This window comes from Solanum verrucosum, unplaced genomic scaffold (genome assembly GCF_900185275.1).
Source record: "Solanum verrucosum unplaced genomic scaffold, falcon-dt-bn FXZP01000184.1, whole genome shotgun sequence".
Classification (NCBI taxonomy): domain Eukaryota; kingdom Viridiplantae; phylum Streptophyta; class Magnoliopsida; order Solanales; family Solanaceae; genus Solanum; species Solanum verrucosum.
Genome location: NW_026020302.1, coordinates 901,614 through 923,365, shown reverse-complemented (window position 1 = coordinate 923,365; position 21,752 = coordinate 901,614). Strand labels below are relative to the sequence as shown.

Below are 21,752 nucleotides of genomic sequence, written 5' to 3'. Positions count from 1 at the left end.
TTTTAACATATTAATGTCGAAAAAATATAATTAAGAATCTCCAAATTATTAAACGGCAAAGATATCTCCTTTAAGAACTACAATTCTATGTAAGATTATTACAGACAGGTCAGGTGTTTTAAATCCAAAATTTTCTGCAAAAATGGCGGGAAATTATTATCCCCTTTGCTTAATTTGTACTCATAAATTCATCAAAAACTCAAAAATGATAATTTGTACATGGTTATTGATTTAGTATCTGGGGAATTTGCAGGTAGCAGAGAAGCCTAGCATTGCTTTATCGATTGCCTCAGTTCTATCTGCTGCTCAAGTATGATTCTTTCTTTCTGGGTTTTCAAAATCCTGCTTTTTTTTCCCCTTCTGATTCAGTCTGTTTCTTATCTGAATTTTTATTTATAAAGAAGTTGTTTTTTTTTTACACTTCGCATATGCTTGTAGGATTTTCAGTGAGGGGTTCAAAATATGAAGAAAATCAAAGGGGATTCAGTGTAAGTTTCTGTCGTCGGCCCTACCTGGCTCCTTCCTTAGTTGGATAGTCATAGCTGTTTATATGCTGAATGTGGGATTTGAAGGAAATACATGACTAGTTATGCAAGGAAGAAATTCTTGGGGTATTTTAGTTTGCAAACTAGTCATACTGGGATTATAGTACAGGTTATATAGTATGTGGATTGTTAATGGTGGAATTATGATCGTAAAAGAAGAATCTATAACTTAGAGAGAAAATATCTAAGGAAGAAGAAGACTCTATTATTGATCAAAAAATTGTAGTTTACAATGATAGAAGGGCTATTTATACATCACATTATCTGTTAGTAACTAACCTTCTTTTAGCTAACATTCTAAAGGTTGTTATAACTAACTGATGGAAATGACTAGTTTACCCCTAACTATAACCGTGCTAACTCACTACTTAGCTTTTCATATCACAACACTCCCCTTCAAGCTAGGTAGTGCAAAAATGTTTAGCATTCCTAGCTTGGATATAAGATGTTCATGCTGCAATCTGGATAGTCCTTTAGTCATTATATCAGCAGGCTGTTCTTTGGTAGGTATGTAATTGACTTTGATTAGCCCTTGTTGCAACCTTTCTCTTATAAAGTGACAATCGATCTCAATATGTTTGGTCCTCTCGTGATACACTGGATTTGCAGCAATCTGTATTGCTGCTTTACTATCACAATATATCTGAACTGGTAATTGCATTTCAGCACCTACTTCTTTTAATAATCCAAGCAACCAGACTAGTTCAGACACAGTAGATGCAAGACTTCTGTATTCAGGTTCTGCTGAACTTTTTGAAACTGTGGTTTGCTTCTTAGCTTTCCATGACACAAGAGAACTCCCTACTTTGATCATGTATCCAGTTACAGACTTCCTGGTAAGTGGACAAGATGCCCAGTCTGCATCACAAAATGTAGTAACCTTTTGATCAGAGGAACTGGCTAATAATACTCCCTGTCCAGGTTGTCTTTTTAGATATTTCACCACTCTTAGTATAGCATCCATATGTGACTTCTTTGGTTGTTGCAAGAATTGACTTAAGGTCTGAGTGCTGAAGGATATATCAGGCCTGGTCATGTTGAGGTATAATAATTTCCCTATCAACTTCTGATACATTGTTACATCAACCAAGGGATCTTCCTCTTGTCCTTTGTGTAAATGATCATCATACAACTTAGATGTTAGTTTGACATTAATGTCAATGGGAGTTCCAGCAGGCCTTGTTGCTGACAGACCAACTTCAGTTATAAGTTCCAGGGCATATTTCCTCTGATGCATAAGTATGCCATCAGCTGACCTGATGAATTCAATTCCTAAGAAATACTTCAATTCCCCTAGATCCTTCATCTTAAATGCTTGTTGTAATGCTTTCTTTGTCTCTTCAATCATCTTCAGACTGCTGCCAGTTATTAACATATCATCCACATACACTAGTACAATCACAATCCCTTCCTCTGATCTATTAATGAACAAAGAGTAGTCATGTGGACTTTGTTTAAACCCGAGTTTGATGAGAGCTTCTGTTAGCTTATGGTTCCATTGTCTTGGAGCCTGTTTGAGTCCGTAAAGAGACTTTGTCAGTCTGCACATCTTCTCCCCTTGACTGACAAAACCCTGAGGTAACTGCATGTAAATTTCATCTTCTAAATCACCATGTAAAAAGGCATTAAAGACATCCATCTGATGAATGTGCCATTGTCTAGAGGCAGCCAAAGCCACAATGGTTCTCACAGTGACCATCTTAACAACAGGGGAAAAAGTCTCTTGATAGTCTATCCCTTCTTGTTGACTGTAGCCCTTAGCAACCAATCTTGCTTTGAACCTCTCTATTTCACCAGTAGATTTGTACTTTACTTTGTATATCCACCTGCAACTTATAGATTTCTTTCCTATTGGCAAGTCAGTGATTACCCAAGTGTTATTGGTCTCCAGAGCATGTATCTCAGTCTGCATGGCCTCTACCCACCTTTTGTCTTTAATAGCTTCTGCATAAGACAAAGGTTCTTGGACAGTTGAAGTAGCAGCAATATAACATTTATAAGAAGGAGACAAGTGAGCATAGCTCATGTAGTTGCACAGTGGATATTGCACATCCTTACTGATATTCAATGAGACAAAATCTTGCATTCATTTAGGAGTGTGTAGTTCTAGAGGACCTTCTGGTAGGTGCTTGGACTGCATCCTGTGTTAAGTCACACACAGTGGTATCAGTAACCTGATCACTCCCATCTGAAATTTCCTCCTGTACCTGTTCTACATCAGGCATATTAGAACTTGAAACTTCTTCACTACCATCTGTAAGAACAACTTCCTCATCACACCTTAGAGGCATATGAGAGAACTGATTAAATTCTTCATACAGCACACCTGATCCTTGGACAGTGTCCTCAAACACAGTGTGAGTGTTCAGGCGATTCTCCTTCTCCTGGGCAAAGGGAAAGACATCTTCCCTAAAAACAACATCTCGACTGACAAAGAAGGACCTGTTGGTTATATCAAATAGTACATACCCCTTTTGAACTTCTGAATATCCCATATGAACAGCTGATCTTGACCTGGACATCAGTTTATCATGTTCACATAGATTTTTAGCAAAGCACAAGCAACCTATTGTTCTTAAATGAGACAGACCTGGTGAGCATCCATACAATCTCTCATAAGGAGATTGATGATCGATCACACTACTTGGTAATCTATTGATCAGATATACTGCTGCCAGAACACAGTGCCCCCAAAATGTTAAAGGAATTTTAGCCTGAAACCTGAGCGCTCTTGTAACATCAAGTATATGCCTATGTTTCCTCTTAGCAACACCATTTTGCTGAGGGGTGTAGGGGCAAGATCTCTGATGTATAATTCCAAATCTTTAAACATTGTGTTGCATACTGAGTTAAGAAATTCAGTTCCATTGTCAGACCTGACCATTTTAACAGTCTTACCAAACTGAGTCTTAACGTATTGCAAGAACAACTTAAGAGACACAAACACATCAGACTTAAGTTTGAGTAGAAAAATCCAGGTCATTCTTGAAAAATCATCCACTATTGTGAGAAAGTACTTGTTACCATTAAAGGTAGGTGTGTTATAAGGACCCCATACATCAACATGTATCAAGTCAAAACAAGCATTACTTTTAATACTACTTGAAGGAAAAGGTAATCTTGTCTGCTTAGCACAAGGACAAACTGTGCATTTAGAAACCTTACACATACTGTCTTTATTCATATCAAACAGTCTAGCAAGTACTATAGAAGACACATGTCCTAATCTTTGATGCCACAATTCTATACTGGAGAGCACTCTGGGAACAACACAAACAGACTTCTTCACTTCACTTTCAGTTCCATGTGTCAACTGGCTTAACAGCAAACACAATCCTCCTTCCTCTTTACCAACCTCCTTCACCTTTCCAGTGTAAAGTTCCTGGAAAACACAAAAATGAGGAAAAAAGGTGACTGAGCAACCTAGTTCCTTTGTGATTTTACTTACAGACAACAAATTATGTTGAAAGTCTGGCAGGTGAAACACATTTGTAATGACACTGTGAGCTGACACATCACAAGTACCCACATGAGTCACTTTAGTAGTATCACCATTTGGAAGATAAACAATTTTAGGAGTATCAAGTTTTGTCACAGAATTCTTGGACAACGTTTCCAAGTTAGACACCAAATGATTTGTAGCACCCGTATCTATAATCCACACCTTATTATTTGCAGAGAGAAAGAATGCTTTACCTGCAGTATTCACTGCACTGCAATCAGGTATAGCTTGATCTGGTTTTTGCTGCTGAAACATTCTGAGAATGTGATCATACTGATCCTTTGTGAAAGTGCACCCCTGAAGTAGTTGCTTGACATCTTTTTCAGCTTGACTTAACTGCAGATTAGCTTTAGTATTCTCAGCTATATATTCACCACCAAAGTTATGATAATGAGAACTTTCAACTTTCTTTGAACCATAAGAGAAATGAGCCTGAGCTGCTGAAGGTTGACTGTACTGTCCAGATTCACTTCCCTGACTCTTTCTTTTAGACTTGAAGTCAGGTGGATATCCTACAATTTTGTAGCAAAACTCCTTGCTGTGTCCTTTACATTTGCAGAAATCACAAACTAGCAGAGAGTTCTTCTTGAACCTTTGACTCACCCCTGAGCTACTACCAGCTTTGGAATATAAGGCAACAGATTCCATATTCATAGCACTCAGTCCCAAACTACTACTGGATGTATGAACTACTGCTTTTTGACTCTCATCTCCCACAATCATAGTATATGCATGATTAATGGATGGTAAAGGGTTCATCATAAGAATTTGGCTCCTAGCCTGGTGATATGATTCATTCAATCCCATTAAGAATTGATATAATTTCTGCCTATTCATATGTTCCACAAAACCTTTCGACTTTTCACAATTACAACAAGGAGATGGTACCAACACCTCAAACTCATCCCATAAGGTCTTAAGTCTGATGAAATACACAGATACAGAAGCAGTACCCTGTTGTAATGAAACTATATCTTTGTGCAAACTGTATGTCCTAGATCCATCCACTCTATCGAATCTTTCCTTCAGGTCATTCCACACATTTAAAGCAGTTGAAGCAAAAACAATACCGCTCAACAAACTTTTAGAAACAGAATTCATTAGCCAGGATAACACTATAGCATTAACTCTTTCCCAATGTCCACATAGTTCCTCACCATATACTTCTCTCCTGCAACTCCCATCAATCAGCCCTAACTTATTTCTTCCTAACAAAGCTAGCTGAATCGATCTACTCCACAACATATAATTTTCAATGCCAAGCAATTGAAAAGAAATCAGGTTGATCCCACTGATATCAGTAGGACTTAAAAACAGAGGATGATTATAGTCGATACCTTGATTTGAACAAGAACTGCCATTGTTATGAGCAAATTGTACCAACATTTTGACCAATATTGAGATTCTGAGCCAGATCCACTGCTACATTATCAGGAGCCATTGATCAAACTCTGATTCAACACCTGACTGGAACTGCTTTGACGAATCTCTTTCGCGGAAGCAAAAAAATGCAAATTTCAAACTGAAATCTGCCCCTGAAGGAAATCAGCAACAATGAATCGATGGATCTACAATGATCCTTTGATTCTAGATCCAACTCGTCTTCACTAGTAGCTACTGGGAAGAGTGCTCTGATACCGTGATCGTAAAAGAAGAATCTAGAACTTAGAGAGAAAATATCTAAGGAAGAAGAAGACTCTATTATTGATCAAAAAACTGTAGTTTACAATGATAGAAGGGCTATTTATACATCACATTATCTGTTAGTAACTAACCTTCTTTTAACTAACATTCTAAAGGTTGTTATAACTAACTGATGGAAATGACTAGTTTACCCCTAACTATAACCGTGCTAACTCACTACTTAGCTTTTCATATCACAACAAATTATTTAGTGGATATATGTTTTTGAGTAGATATTTTGTTCATTCGATTAAAATAAGGATCTAAAGAGTACAATTTAAAGTTGGGTCTTTTTAAAGAACTGTGGAGAAAGGTGTTAATGTCATTTGCTTATTTTATCCGAGATTGGTATCCTATATTGAATATGGTATAAGAATAAAACCGAATTTGTGGTATAGTTGTTTCCTGGATGCTTATACAGGAAAAAAGTTTCCAACCAACCGACCCTCATTGCTTAGTTTTTCGTTTTTAGCTTTGATTCAATTTAAGACTGACCGGAAGACTATACATTTCGATTGATTATTTTTCTGAAGGGAAAGACAATATTTTAAGGGGAAGCTACTGCTAGATCTTTGCCAGTCTTTTCTGCTGGGGCTTTTGAAAGTATGCTATAAGACATGCTTTAGGATATCAATGGTAGGGGTGTACGTTTTCTGAAATTTCAGATTCGATAAATGAGGCTTCCACTAGTGAGAATTTTTGTGGGTAGGGGGAAATTGGTTGTAAGTGGAATAGTCATTATTCTTGTTATCCAATGGTTTAATAAGAGTTAATGGAAACACTTGTGAGGAAAAGAAGAAAGAGAGAACAGGGAAAGAGGGTGTTTGCAGCATTGGGGCTGGGGCTGAGGCTCCAACTCAAAAATATGTCTGAGGCTGCTTTTTGATGGGGTGAAAATTAAATTGGTTATTATTAACTTTTTGGTCAATTTAGTCGGAATGAAAGCCTGTACCCTCTTTTGAGATAGGTGGAATGTAAAACTGATGAATCCTTTTGAAAATTGAATTCGTTAGGATGTGCTATCCTATGCATGAGCTGATGTCCAAGGATAGCAAATGCTTAGTTATTTCTTTTCTTGATACCACTCCCAATTGCCTACTCAGTTAGGAGTTAAATAGAAATATAGATCCATGGAGAATAGAGTGCTAGCGATTTGTCCATGTGGCTTTATATTGCCCAACCTGGTTGACATTATGTAAACTGTGGCATGATTTCTAAGTTACAGTTGTGTGAACTGTAATAATCCATGTGTAACATTTTAATTTTTCTTCATTTCAATGAAAAATTTGTTGAGCATTTGGAATTACACCAAAAGATAAAGTACACATGACTTACTAAAGAAAAGTAGCCATTTGGTCCTTGATGTTGTGGTATAGTAAGAACATTGCTTGAGCTTCCTGCAATTGCTCTCTTTACATTTAAACCCGTAATTTCTTGTTTTTTTTTCTAGTATTCAATCTGAATTTTCTGTGTCTGATAATCTAGCGTAGATTTTCCAGCAGCTTTTCAAGATTGGACAACTACAAATCCTTTAGATCTTTTCCAAGCACCGATACTTAAGAAGGAAACAAACCAAAAGGTAATACTTCTCCTTGTTCCTATTTTTCCATTTGAATAGCTTTTATCGTATTTTTGGCTAAGACCATCCCTGTGCAGCTGGGTTGCATTTGTTTCAAGAGATTTTTCCATTTGCATCTTGTACTTTTGAGATATCTACCTTTGTTTAGATCAGATATTACAATGATTTGTACCTTTATTAGTTCTTTTGTTTAAATAGCAAACTCTGACTGACCTTCATATTCAAGGCTCATATTTCTAGGCATCTAAGCCAGGAAGCTCGTGGTTGTACACATTTGGTGCTATGATTGGATTGTGATCTTGAAGGAGAAAATATATGCTTTGAAAGTACTTTTTGATTGTGACATTACTATTTCACTTGGTCCAATGGTGAAATTCTTAGATGAATAGTGTTGGATAAATGTGTCAAGCTCATGCCATATGGAGAGCAAACATGACACATTGCTCATTATCAATCCCATCCCGGATAAAATAAGCTGAGAATGAGAATTTAGTGTCATAAACACCGTTTGCTTAACTGATGTGGTAGAGAGTTAGTAGCAAATACAGGGAAGAGGAAAGAAGTAGAAAGATGTAAGAAACAAATACAGATAGAGAGACTAGGTGGAATTTGATGTTATAACAGGGAATTGAATTGTAGCAGTTAATAAATAGTACAAAGACATAGCCAGAGGTAATTGAACACCTATTTCAGAATAAGTCTTTTCTAAATATCAATGAATCTATTGGTTTGAGATCTGAACCTAGGCTTCTGAATCAAACATGAGGCCATGAAAGGATCAAAACAGATTCAGGATTTAAGCAGCATGTAAAACCACCAAGTATTCTACAATGAGCATATATGTCTATTTATAGATAATTGATGAACTGCATCAATATCACTTGATAGAACTTCCAATCGCCAACTTTTTGAATCTTTGTTTAGTTGCTTTAGTTCTGCTTTTTGGAATATTTCTTTGTCGTAATTCTTTATTCTTGCTTTATACTTATTGGTTCAGTAATAGAGTGCACTGGATTTCACAGAAGTGATTGTAGAAGAATTTACGGTGCTCGATTCTCTTCTGTTACTGAAAAAGATATTCTGAAGGCAATGAATAGCCTAGCCAAACCCAACAGAGATGAGGCATTGGCTGTAGGTGCACGCCAAGAGATCGATTTGAAAGTTGGAGTTGCATTTACATGTTTCTAGACTAACTATTCAATGGGAAATATGGCAATCTTGATGCAAGGGTTACCTCGTTGGTTCTCTCCACTTTTTTGCGTTTGCCTATCCCCACTTAACTTCTTAGTATCATTTTGGAGAAATTACCTGACTATAATGACATTCATAAGTGCTCTTCCTATCGTCATAGCTGCTGCTGATTCTGCCTGTGCTGATTGTGCTGTCTTGAACATGTTATGTCCTTACAGACCTTATTCTGGCGGAGTTAAATTTCAAATGACATGCTTTCTGCCGTGTGTCACAGAAGAGCTCCCACATCGTATTCTTCTGGTTTATTTGTTGATTGTTTGGAAAAGCATGTTTGTCTGGTATTTGTTTATTTCTTCTTTGTTTCTTGCTGTTGTTTGCACTCTCCGTGTAGTCTTCAATTGAACTTAAATCATGTCAACTGGTGGATACATTCTATTTAAAAGAAACCTGTGTTTGTATGTGTTATGACTTGCTATTATATAGTCATTCTTCAACTGTATTATGCTGTTACAATTTTCTGCTCCACAAGTCTCTGTTAATTTCACCTTTCGTAATAATATCAACCAACAAGAAATAATTTCTTTTACATGTCAATTACTTTGTGATACTACTTTCTTGTGCAAATTACTCTTTACCATTATATTATCAAAATTATCACAAATCTAAATGGAACACACTATTATTTATAATTTCAGCTATGGTCCATGTCAAAACTCCTACACTTGGGTTCTGTGTGGATCATAACCTGCAAATCACTATGTTCAAGCCAGAAAAGTTTTGGATGCTGCATCCATACATTATGTACAAGGGGTATGAACTAAAGTCAGAATGGGAATGTAGCAGGTTGTTTGATGCTGATGTGAGTTCCTTCTAGTTTGACCTTTCAAGAGGTTTTGTCCCTAAGTATCGAGTTCATGCCTCTGTTGTTAATAGCTTTTTAATTGATAGGTATAAATGCACGTGTATGAGGATATTGCATTTTCAATTTAGCCAGTGTGATTGTTGGTTATTTTGGGGTGAAATGGCCAGCTTCTTGAGTAGTTTCTTAGTTACTGAAAATCTCTAGTTTCCCTGTGTTATTTTGGAATGCAAATGGCCAGATCACTGAGCTTGCTGTTTCTTTCAGGTATATTCTACGAACCGGATAAATGTTCCTGTTGTGCCAAATGCTAGTCCTGGTCAAGTTAGTTCTTTTCCTTCTCGATCCGGTGCTGATAAAATTCATAAAGCTCCCTCCTCAACCCTCGTCCATTGTAAATTAGGATCCCTTGAGACTCTGGCAAAGGTGTGGTTCTTGATTGCTTTTAACTTCTCCATTTATTACTATGCAAATATCCTTAAGTTCTTATTCCAAACTCCAATGACTTGAATTAATTATGTTTTATTCTTTAAGTGACTGAATTCTAGCATGCATATCTGTTAACCCACAACAATTAGAAAATGATTTTTCTGGCTTTATTGTACTTCCCATTATTGACTGGAATTTACCAGTCTATCTGGTCTTGTGCTTTTGATTTTTTTTGGAAATCCGAAATAGATAAGAAGCAAAACAATCCTTTTTGACTTATTCTGTTATTTTGCAGGCTTATGCTTTTCATTTTGCAAATTCTTCATTTATCTGCTGATAAAACTTGATTAGTGACACTTATTATACCAATAGCTGTGGGAATTTTTCTCGGCTAGCATCTTTATTGACAAGGCATAGTTGATTTTTTTTTAAAAATTATTCTGCTCAATTAACCTGAATTGAGCGGAATGAATATGAAAGAGTCATATGACTGATACCGACTAGTTCAGGGGTGGGAGAACAATGGATGATCAATCTAAAGAAATTTTGGAATTTTAGATTTTCTGTTTGGATTGAAGAAATCATAAGACAGTAGGAACCCTTCGGGGTGGCCCAATGGTTTGGGCTTGGGACTTCCATGTTGGAGGTCTCAAGTTCGAAACCCCTTGCCAGCGAAAACAAGGGGTTTGCCTTCAGGGTTGAGCTCCTCGCACCGGGATTGCCTAGTGCGGGTTACCTCTCCTATGTGGTTTGCGAGCTATTGCATAGGAGCGGGGGTGTCACCCTGTGCGCACCCAAAGGGTAGCAGCTGCAGGTTTCCCTTGTCATAAAAAATAAAATAAAAAATCATAAGACAGTAGGAAAAAGTACAGAAGCTCAAGGGATCATGCGTGATCCCGTTGACGTCACTCTTGTGAAATGACATGTTATTTTTTGGTGGTTGATTTCACTGTTTTGGAAGCATCAACATGTGATTTATATAGCTCACACCTATTTCAGAATATGTCTTTTCTACAAATCAATGAATCTATTGATTTGAGATCTGAACCTAGGCTTTTGAATCAAACTATCCCAAAGTGAAAATATAAAAGATCTATACCCTGAATTGACAGATAAAAGGAGCTAACATGAGGCCCTGAAAGGGTCAAAACAAATTCAGGATTTAATCAGCATATAAAACCACCAAATATTCTACAACGAGTATATATGTCTATTTATAGACAAATTGACGAACTGCACCAACATCACTTGATAGAACTTCAAATCGCCCACTTTTTGAACCTTTGTTTGGTTGCTTTTGTTCTGCTTTTTGGAATATTTCTTGGTCATAATTCTTTGTTCTTGCTTTATCTTATTGGTTCAGTTATAGAGTGCACTGGATTTCACACAAGCAATGGTAGAAGAATTTACCGTGCTCGATTCTCTTCTGTTACTGAAAAAGATATTCTGAAGGCAATGAATAGCCTAGCTGAACCCAACAGAGATGAGGCATTGTCTGTAGATGCACGCCAAGAGATTGATTTGAAAGTTGGAGTTGCATTTACACGTTTCCAGACTAGTCATTTCAATGGGAAATATGGCAATCTTGATGCAAGGGTTATCTCGTTGGTTCTCTCCACTCTTTTCCGTTTGCCTATCACACAATACCTTTATTTTATTTTTAACTGAACTTCTTATGTGTCATTTGGAGAAATTGCCTGACAATAATGACATTCATAAATTCTCTTCATATCGTCATAGTTGCTGCTGCTTCTACTCTGTGCTGATTGTGCTGTCTTGAACCTGTTATGTCCTTACACACCTTGTTCTGGCGGAGTTTAATTTCAAATGACATGCTTTCTGCCATGTGTCACAGAAGAGCTCCCACATCATATTTTTTTGGTTTATTTGTTGATTGTTTGGAAAAGCATCTTTGTCTGGCTTTTGTTTTTTTTTTCTTTGTTTCCTGCTGTTGTTTGCACTCTCTGTGTAGTCTTCAATTGTACTTGAATCATGTCTAATGGTGGATACATTCTATTTAAAAGAAACCTTTGTTTGTGTGAGTTATGACTTGCTATTATATAGCCACAAGTCTCTGTGAGTTTCACCTTTCGTAATAATTTCAACCATCAAGAAATAATCGCTTTTACATGTCAATTACTTCGTGTTACTCCTTTCTTCTACAAATTATTCGTTACCATTATATTATCAAAATTATCTCAAGTCCAAATGGAACACACTCCTACTTATAATTTCAGCTATGGGCCATGTCAAACTCGTACGCTTGGGTTATCGTTACCTGCAAATCACTATGTTCAAGCCAGAAAAGTTTTGGATGCTGCATCCATACATTATGTACAAGGGGTATGAACTCAAGTTAGAATGGGAACGTAGCAGGTTGTTTGATGCTGATGTGAGTTCCTCCTAGTTTGACCTTTCAAGAGGTTTTGTCCCAAAATATTGAGTTCATGCCTCTGTTGCTAATAGCTTTTTAATTGATAGGTTTCTGCAATGTTTCGGAACAGAATAATAGAGGATGGGATTATGAAAGTTGTTCGTGTATCTGAAAAACTGGAATCCAAAGCTCGTCCTTCTGGTTTAAACACAGTAAATCTTCTGAAGGTTGGTAATATAGGCTTGCTACCTATTTTTATTATTGATGTATTTTATTCTATGCTGCTCGAATCTTTCCAAAATTAATGCATTTTTGAAGGATCCGACATGGGTGCGGAGGCATCATTAATACACACTATTAACAAGGTAGGAGGCGTTTACATGATTCCACACTGGTTATAGCTGTTTTAACTTTTCTGAAAGTGAAATGCGTGTGGTAACTTTTATTTGTTGTTTTTTCCACATTTGGCACCGGCCACGTGTTATCTCATCCGCTATCATTAGCTACATAGTGGCTTACTGAGACCAAAGAGATTCTTTTATAGATTTTGTGATTCCATATTTGTTAAAATACTAGAAATAAAATTGCACAAAGAAGCCAATGTGGCAAGGGTGTGGATTGCAAGTGCCCACTGCCCATATTTAATGTTTTTATGAGTGTTGACCTGTCAAAACTCATATCTTAAGTAGCATCTCAATCACATCCTGCTAATTAATCATCAATGCATTACTAGCAAGGAAATTTGTCTATACATTTGAAGTTTGTCTACATCTGTAACTTAAAAGGCTTGTCTGATTAACATGTGACTCCCAGGTGAAAGTAGAAATTGTTTCTTTTAGCACAATTCTAGAGCATGTGTCATCTTAAACTGTTTCTGCCTGGAGTCATTGTTCGTGATGTTGCCTTCTTCTCTGCTCTAGACTTTCAAGTAACTAGATGCCCTTTATGTGTTGAAGAAATGAAGTTCCATCTTTTGTATTTTCATGTATACGGGTCAATATTTTGTTATCTTTCTAAGACCTCGTACTCAGAAGTCCATAGATCTAAACCCTTGAGACTTTACATGTTTCTTTAATGATTTATATATATTTTCCTTCCACTTACTTCGGATCAAATCTTCTGGTTCTGATTTTCAAAATTTTCAGGTAGCTTCAAGTGCACTGGGTTTTGGTCCCCAGTTAACTATGTAATTGGCTGAGCGTCTGTATACTCAAGGTTTTATCAGGTTTTCCTCTGTTCTTTGACTATAGTGTTCTCTCGCATATCCGCACTTTTGTCTTTAATATTTTCACTCAATTTTCTTGCTTGAGAAAGTTTTAAAAACTTGTCCTACTCTTTTTCTTCTGAATACTAGAAAATATACATATGAGATTACTTGCTCAGTAAACTTCGCTTATGTTGTATTAGTACTGAGTGATTGAGTTCCGTAATGCACTAATGTCAGTTTAAAGTTCAACATTGCACTAAAAGTATATAGTATCTTTGTTGCATCATAAGTGTACCTATGGAACTGATGAAAATAGCTATGTTCTCATCTTAGTATTATTCTTATTGTTTTCCTTATTTTTAGATTTCTATTGCTACATGTTGTTTCTTTAGCCTCGGTATCTTATTATCTTGTTTTTGTTTCTGCTTGTTGCTCCTACCTTTTTTTCCCACTGTTCATTCCCAAGGTCGACTTTTTTTCGCCAAAGGTTTTCTCAACCCAGTGTTTAGTGCCTTGACCTGTTTCAATTTCCAACAGTGCTGCATCTATCGCTGGTTTCTTCTCTGAGTCCGCCAAGGCTTCAAACTTGTTGTCCGTGCTCACCACATTTTGCTGAGTACTTTTTTTGTTCCAAATTTGTTCAGGCTTTCCTCTTCCTTCTTTTCTCCACATGCCTCCATTAGTAATTTTCTGCTCCTTGTACTGTTCCTGAGTTCTCAAACTTTGTTGCACCATAATCATGTGCTTCTTCCCTGTTTCTCCTTCCTGTACTTCCCCTTCTTTTTTATTCTTCTCCCCATCCTCCCCATCCTTCTTAGGATAGAGCTCTGGATGTATAACATAGCATTGCTGCTCATTATGACCCTGGATTTTGCAGCTCTTGCAATATGTCGGTACATAATCGTATTTGATCTTTATCCATTTTTCTGATACCTCCCCTGATTGCCTCCTAAGCCCTACATTGGTTCTTTTTGGGAATTCCCTTTGGAGATCTACCTCGACCTTCACCCTAGCACAACTAGGCCTCGTTTGATTTTTTGTTGCTAGGTCTACTTGTAATGGCTTCCCCACTGCAGCAGCTAATGAAAATACAGCTTCCTTGACAAAAAAATTAGGAGGTAATGACGGGAACGATATCCAGGCAATGGCAGTTGAGGTTTCTTCCAACGGATCGAACATGGGCTCCCACTTCCATGTTCTCATGGGATATGACCATCCTTTGTGCATAAGATAAAAAACCGGCTTTGACAATAAGCTCACATAGTCTTCCAAACATGATGCTCTAATCAATACGTGCCTATTACTCAGTAATCCTATGTTGCACTCGTTTTTTAGTTCACATTGTTTCGGTATGATTTTCCTCAAATCTTGTATGTTTGGCCAGCCATACGAGAATTTTCCAACTACTGCATATGCCAGATTCTCTTTAATGATCATCTGCTCAACTTCTTCCTCCTCCCAAATTATTCTAGGTTCTCCATGGAGATAGGCAATGGGTTTTGCTACAGTCTGTACAGGCCGTAGCATTGCAGCATAACTTGGTTTCGGTGGAGCATTAGTGTCATTAGGCTGCTGATCCATCCCTGTGGGGGGTTGACCTGGTAAACTGGTGGCCATGGCCACTGGATAGTGATCGGTGATGCTTAGGGTTTAAGGTGGCGACGCTACTGCTATAGAAACTTTAGTTAGTTTATGTAGGCATTTTAAATTTAAAATTTTAAATTTTTTTCTTTCAATCTTATAAAAGTTATATATCAATTATATGATATTTAGAAAATTTATATATTAAAAACTTTATTTACTAAAGTTCTTTTTAAAATATAAAAAAAGGGGCTTAAAGGCCAACACAACTACTGAGACTTGAACCCGTGCTCCTACACCTTGGCTTTTCAAGGCCTCGAATCACTGGGCTACTTCCACTTGTTGTTTCTAAGGGTGTTAAAAATATGAAACTTAATATGCTTATGAAAATATGATATGATATATTCCTGACGAAAAGAGTCACTTGACCATCCTTAGTATACCATAGTACGGTCCATAGCTTCCCCCTTAAATGTAGAATTGTTAGTTAGAGCTTTAGCTTCGATTTTAGTTTATATAGATACGTAACATAATATGGTCCTGAAGTACTAGCTCATCGTAAAAAGGAGGTGGAGCGATTACCTTGCTAATTAGAAGGTTCTCGTTAGAGGTGTATGTATATATATACATATTGTAAATTAGTTGAACAAATGGTGCATATATAGATAAATATCCCCTGAAAATATTATGTCTATTAAAATTGAAAGCTTTGGATGCATTAACAAAGCAAAGTGAATAAATTGGGAAATACATCTCAAGCCCATGGTTCGTCATATCTCAATGTAGTTAACTTTATGAAAAGACAAAAATGGTGATTGATTGCAATAGAAAATAATTAGGGATGGGGCTAGAATATTTATCAAAATGTGAAAAAGTGGACAAATGACATCTAAATACTTTGTTTTTTCTCATTGATACGGTTATAAGACAAGCTAGAATAAATGTGAATCAAAGACTCACCAAATGACACAATTTATGAGATACTATAAAATTAGTCCTCTTTCACATCAGCAAGGCAACCACTCCAACTCTTTTTTACGATGCTCAGGTACTTCAGGAGTAGAATACATCACGTATCTACAGAAACACAACACAACAGTCAAGCTCAAAGCCAAGGCTCTAACTAACAATTCTCCGTTCAAAAGGTAAGCAAGAACCTACACTACTAATCTCAACAATATGTCTTTTCCTGCAATATCGTACGTTACATGCATGAAGTGTGCAATGGTATAGAAATATGTGGTGAAGCCTACCACTAGATGGAGATACCCATAATTGAACTCCCAAAGGTGATGCATGGCTGCCAAGTTTTTTTGCACCAAGTTTCGTTTTTTTTTTTTTAAATTTGTTTCAAGAGAAAAAAAACTCATCATTCTCAAACTAATCATAACCAACCTTCTGTTGCCAATAAATTAGTTCCTGTGGTTAAATAAGTTTGTTCAATCAACATCTATATTATTATGTTCTCCGTCAATGTTTTGGTGACTTTGTTTCGATTTCTCTAGTTTGATGTTTGTTCTCTTCATTCCCTTTGAGCTCCTGCTCCAACTCAAAAATATGTATGAGGCTGCTTTTTGGTGGGCGAAAATTAAATTGGCAATTGACTTTTTGGTCGATTTAGTTGGAATGAAAGCCTTTACCCTCTTTTGAGATAGGTGGAATGTAAAACTGATGAATCCTTTTGAAAATTGAATCCGTTAGGATGTGCTATCCTATGCATGAGCTGAATGTTGATGTCCAAGGATAGCAAATGTTTAGTTATTTCTTTTCTTGATGCCACTCCCAATTGCCTCCTTAGTTAGGAGTTACATAGAAATATAGACCCATGGAGAATAGAATGCTAGCGATTTGTCCGTGTGACTATAGATTGCGCAACCTGGTCGATATTATGTAGCCTGTGGCCATAGGAGCGGGGGTTTTACCCTGTGCGCACCCAAAGGGTAGTGGCTGCGGGTTTCCCTTGTCATCAAATAAAAATAAAAAAAAAATTATGTAGCCTGTGGCCATAGGAGTGGGGGTTTTACCTTGTGCGCACCCAAAGGGTAGCGGCTGCGGGTTTCCCTTGTCATCAAATAAAAATTAAAAAAAATTATGTAGCCTGTGGCTTGCTTTCTAACTTACAGTTGTGTGAGCTGTAATAATCCATGTGCAACATGTTAATTTTTCTAAATGTCAATAAGAAATCTATTGAGCATTTGGAATTACACCAAAAGAAGAAGTACACATGACTTACTACAGAAAAGGAACCATGTGGAGCCTTATCCTAGGCTTCATCCAAGTGAGATTCTTTTGTGGTCTGGCTTTATCTGAGGTGGGAGTGAGATTACTTCCATCTTTTTCTTTTGAAAAGTTAAATTACTTTGTTATCTTTGAATACTGCAAACCTTTCCTTTAGTTTTCCCATAAATCAGTAAGATTTTAATTGAGGTTATATGTTTGAAAACTTTTTTTGGTCCTTGATGTTGTGATATCGTAAGAACATTGCTTGAGCTTCCAGCGATTGCTTTCTTTATATTAATCCCATAACTTGGTTTGTTCTAGTATTCAATCTGAATTTTCTGTGTCTGATAATCTAGTGTAGATTTTCCAGCAACTTTTCCTGATGGGATAACTATAAATCCTTCAGATCATTTCCAGGCACCAATACTTAAGAAGGAAACAAACCCCAAGATAATATTTCTCCTGTTCCTGTTTACTTAAGTTAACAGAGATTTTTCCATTTGAATAGCTTTTATCGTATTTTTGGTTAAGACCATCTTTATGCAGCTGGGTTGCATTTGTTTCAAGCATATAAGCTGCATCTTATACTTTTGAGATATCTACTTTTGTTTAGATCAGATATTACAATGATCTGTATATTTATTTGTTCTTTTGTTTCAATAGCAAATTCTCACCGACCTTCGTATACAAGGCTCATATTTGTAGGCATCTAAGCCAGGACGCTTGTGGTTGTACACATTTGGTGCTATGGTTGGACTGTGATCGTGAAGGAAAAAATATATGCTTTGAAGGTACTTTTTGATTGTGACCTTATTATTTTATTGCAGGCAAAGACTTGTTACAATGGTCTTAGATGAATAGGCTTGGATAAATGTGTCAAGCTCCATGCCATATGGAGAGCATTTAATGGTTTGGTGTTGGTTTCAAATACTTAAGATTTTTTGTTGATAAACTAAGAATAAAAGAAGTTAAAAACAATGACAATAAAGTTCTGTTTTTTGGTGGTGGTTTTTTAAGTAGTGCCTTAGAATCAGAGTTCTTGTAGCTTCTTTACTGTCGAAGGTTAAAGGGGTGGGAGAACAATGGATGATCAATCCGAAGAAGTTTTGGAATTTTAGGTTTTTTGTTTGGATTGAAGAAATCATACGAAAGTAGGAAAAAGTACAGAAGCTCAAGGGATCATGCGTGATCCCATTGATGTCACTCTTGCGAAATGACATGTCATATTTTAGTGGTTGATTTCACTGTTTTGGAATCATCAACATGTGATTTTATAAAGTTTACACCTATTTCAGAATATGTCTTTTCTACAAATCAATGAATATATTGATTTGAGATCTGAACCTAGGCTTTTGAATCAAACTATCCCAAAGTGAAAAATATAAAAGATCTATACCCTGAATTGACAGATAAAAGCTAACATGAGGTCCTGAAAGGGTCAAAACAATTTCAGGATTTAAGCAGCATATAAACCACCAAATATTCTACAATGAGTATATATGTCTATTTATAGACAAATTGATGAACTGCACCAACATCACTTGATAAAACTTCAAATCGCCCGCTTTTTGAATCTTTATTTGGTTGCTTTTGTTCTTCTTTTTGGATTATTTTTTTGTCATAATTCTGTATTCTTGCTTTATCTTATTGGTTCAGTTATAGTGTGCACTGGATTTCACACAAGCGATGGTAGAAGAATTTACCGTGCTCGATTCTCTTCTGTTACTGAAAAAGATATTCTGAAGGCAATGAATAGCCTAGCTGAACGCAACAGAGATGAGGCATTGTCTGTAGATGCACGCCAAGAGATTGATTTGAAAGTTGGAGTTGCATTTACACGTTTCCAGACTAGTCATTTCAATGGGAAATATGGCAATCTTGATGCAAGAGTTATCTCGTTGGTTCTCTCCACTCTTTTCCGTTTGCCTATCACACAATACCTTTATTTTTTTAAACTGAACTTTTTATGTGTCATTTGAAAAATTGCCTGACAATAATGACATTCATAAATTCTCTTCCTATCGTCATAGCTGCTGCTGCTTCTACTCTGTGCTGTCTTGAACGTGTTATGTCCTTACAGACCTTGTTCTGGCGGCGTTTAATTTCAAATGACATTTTTTCTGCCATGTGTCACAGGAGCTCCCACATCATATTTTTTTGGATTATTTGTTGATTGTTTGGAAAAGCATGTTTGTCTGGCTTTTGTTTTTTTTTTCTTTGTTTCCTGCTGTTGTTTGCACTCTGTGTAGTCTTTAATTGTACTTGAATCATGTCTACTGGTAGTTACATTCTATTTAAAAGAAACCTTTGGTTGTATGAGTTATGACTTGCTATTATATAGCCACAAGTCTCTGTGTTTCACCTTTCGTAATAATATCAACCATCAAGAAATAATTGCTTTTACATGTCAATTACTTCGTGTTACTCCTTTCTTCTACAAATTACTCGTTACCATTATATTATCAAAATTATCACAAGTCTAAATGGAACACACTCCTACTTATAATATCAGCTATGGGCCATGTCAAACTCGTACGCTTGGGTTCTGTGTGGATCATTACCTGCAAATCACTATGTTCAAGCCAGAAAAGTTTTGGATGCTGCATCCATACATTATGTACAAGGGGTATGAACTCAAGTTAGAATGGGAACGTAGCAGGTTGTTTGAATATTTGCTATAAGAGAGGCTGTAGTATATCAATGGTAGGATGTACATCTTCTGAAATTGAGGCTTCCACTAGTGAGGATTACGGTGGGAGGGGGGAAATTGGTTGTAAGTGGAATAGTCATTATTCTTGTTATCCAAAGGTTTAAGAAGAGTTAGGGGAAACACTCGTGAGGAGAAGAAGAAAGAGAGAAAGGGAAAGAAGGTGTTTGCAGCATGGGGTCAAAAGTCTCAAAATGAAATGATTTGAAAATTGAATTTAATGGTTTCCTCAGATATCAACTACAACGTTTATTAGAGAAAGACTAATCATGCTTAGAGAAAGAATTGGTAATGGTGCACGGCTCACAGTCTACTTTGACAACCAAAACTAATGCAATAGCTGGAGTTGTGGCAGGAGTTATGTTGAGTATCTATTAGATTATAGTTTCTTAAAATGTTTTTTGGAGTATCAACAACTTTGAATTGTCTAGTGTGATTGAGCTCTATTTTAATGCACGAAGCTGGCTTGTTTTCTGCACTCTCTTGTAATGGCTTCAGCTTTCAGTTCACTAGATTCCTCCCTTATTTTCATGTCGTTATTCTCTTTAGAAAGCACCGATTTGGTGGATATGCTTCTTGACATTCTTGTACTTCACGTAAATGTGTTGAACAGTACCTTTTGGGTAATTGTTTTATCTACTAGTTGGTTATCCTCAGTGCCTTTGATGGGCTCTCAACACTCTCAAAATAGAAGCATCATTAAAATCTTCTAGCTTTACACCAGCAGCTTTATTATCTTGCTTCTTTATTTCATAGACTTTGAGTGTTCATGCAATTTTGTTATATATTTGCCCCAGATGTCAACACGAAGAGGTAGTACAGAAGTCCATGAGTTCGATGCGATGTTTCTTGGATCACATGCACATTATAAACTGACTTCAGTGATTGGTCATGTTTTCAGGTTTCCTGTTATCCCAGATTATAACAAGCATTAATTTTGACATGTGCTTTGGTTCAGTTAGTTCCTGTGGTTAAATATGTTTGTTCAATCAGCATCTATATTATTATGTTCTCCATCAATGTTTTGGTGACTTTGTTTCGATTTCTCTAGTTTAATGTTTGTTCTCTTCTTTCCCTTTGAGGTCCTGCTCCTACTCAAAAATATGTATGAGGCTGCTTTTTTGTGGGGCGAAAATTAAATTGGCAATTGACTTTTTGGTCGATTTAGTTGGAATGAAAGCCTTTACCCTCTTTTGAGATAGGTGGAATGTAAAACTGATGAATCCTTTTGAAAATTGAATCCGTTAGGATGTGCTATCCTATGCATGAGCTGAATGCTGATGTCCAAGGATAGCAAATGTTTAGTTATTTCTTTTCTTGATGCCACTCCCAATTGCCACCTCAGTTAGGAGTTAAATAGAAATATTGACCCATGGAGAATAGAGTGCTAGCGATTTGTCCGTGTGACTATATATTGTGCAACCTGGTCGATATTATGTAGCCTATGGCCATAGGAGCGGGGGTTTTACCCTGTGCGCACCCAAAGGGTAGCGGTTGCGGGTTTCCGTTGTCATGAAATAAAAATAAAAATAAATTATGTAGCCTGTGGCTTGCTTTCTAACTTACAGTTGCGTGAGCTGTAATAATCCATGTGCAACATGTTAATTTTTCTAAATGTCAATAAGAAATCTATTGAGCATTTGGAATTACACCAAATGACAAAGTACACGTCTTACTACAGAAGAGGAACCATGTGGAGCCTTATCCTAGGCTTCATCCAAGTGAGATTCTTTCGTGGTCTGGCTTTATCTGAGGTGGGAGTGAGATTACTTCCATCTTTTTCTTTTGAAAAGTTAAATTACTTTGTTAACTCTGAATACTGCAAACCTTTCCTTTAGTTTCCCCATAAATCAGTAAGATCTTTATTGAGGTATA

At 36.6% G+C, this 21,752-nt stretch overlaps 2 protein-coding genes and 1 long non-coding RNA gene across 5 annotated transcripts in view; 2 read left to right on the top strand and 1 right to left on the bottom strand.

The window, feature by feature from the left end:
- Positions 1-258: 258 nt before the first annotated feature.
- The window catches only part of LOC125834840 (DNA topoisomerase 3-beta), a 53,195-nt gene continuing 31,701 nt past the window's right edge, over positions 259-21,752 (top strand). Inside the window, exons 1-3 of one of the 3 annotated variants that reach the window (XM_049513995.1) lie at positions 7,532-7,635; positions 11,152-11,392; positions 19,683-19,829. In XM_049513995.1, the coding sequence (XP_049369952.1) occupies positions 11,244-11,392; positions 19,683-19,829 (296 nt within the window). In that variant the 5' untranslated portion in view covers positions 7,532-7,635; positions 11,152-11,243. Of the gene's footprint in view, positions 311-7,531; positions 7,636-11,151; positions 11,393-19,682; positions 19,830-20,674; positions 20,779-21,752 lie in introns of those variants that run through there. The other 2 variants (XM_049513992.1, XM_049513994.1) reach the window with 2 other exon arrangements.
- Positions 11,188-21,752, bottom strand: part of LOC125834843 (uncharacterized) — a 36,081-nt gene continuing 25,516 nt past the window's right edge. Inside the window, exons 2-3 of the long non-coding RNA XR_007443379.1 lie at positions 19,111-19,252; positions 11,188-11,435 (exon numbers count right to left, since the gene is read on the bottom strand). This is a non-coding gene — a long non-coding RNA (uncharacterized LOC125834843). The remainder of the gene's footprint in view (positions 11,436-19,110; positions 19,253-21,752) is intronic.
- Positions 12,065-13,387, top strand: LOC125834842 (DNA topoisomerase 3-beta-like). Its single transcript, XM_049513996.1, has 3 exons — positions 12,065-12,180; positions 12,270-12,389; positions 13,308-13,387. The coding sequence occupies exons 1-3, from the start codon at positions 12,079-12,081 to the stop codon at positions 13,350-13,352; spliced, it is 267 nt and encodes an 88-aa protein (XP_049369953.1). The 5' UTR covers positions 12,065-12,078; the 3' UTR covers positions 13,353-13,387.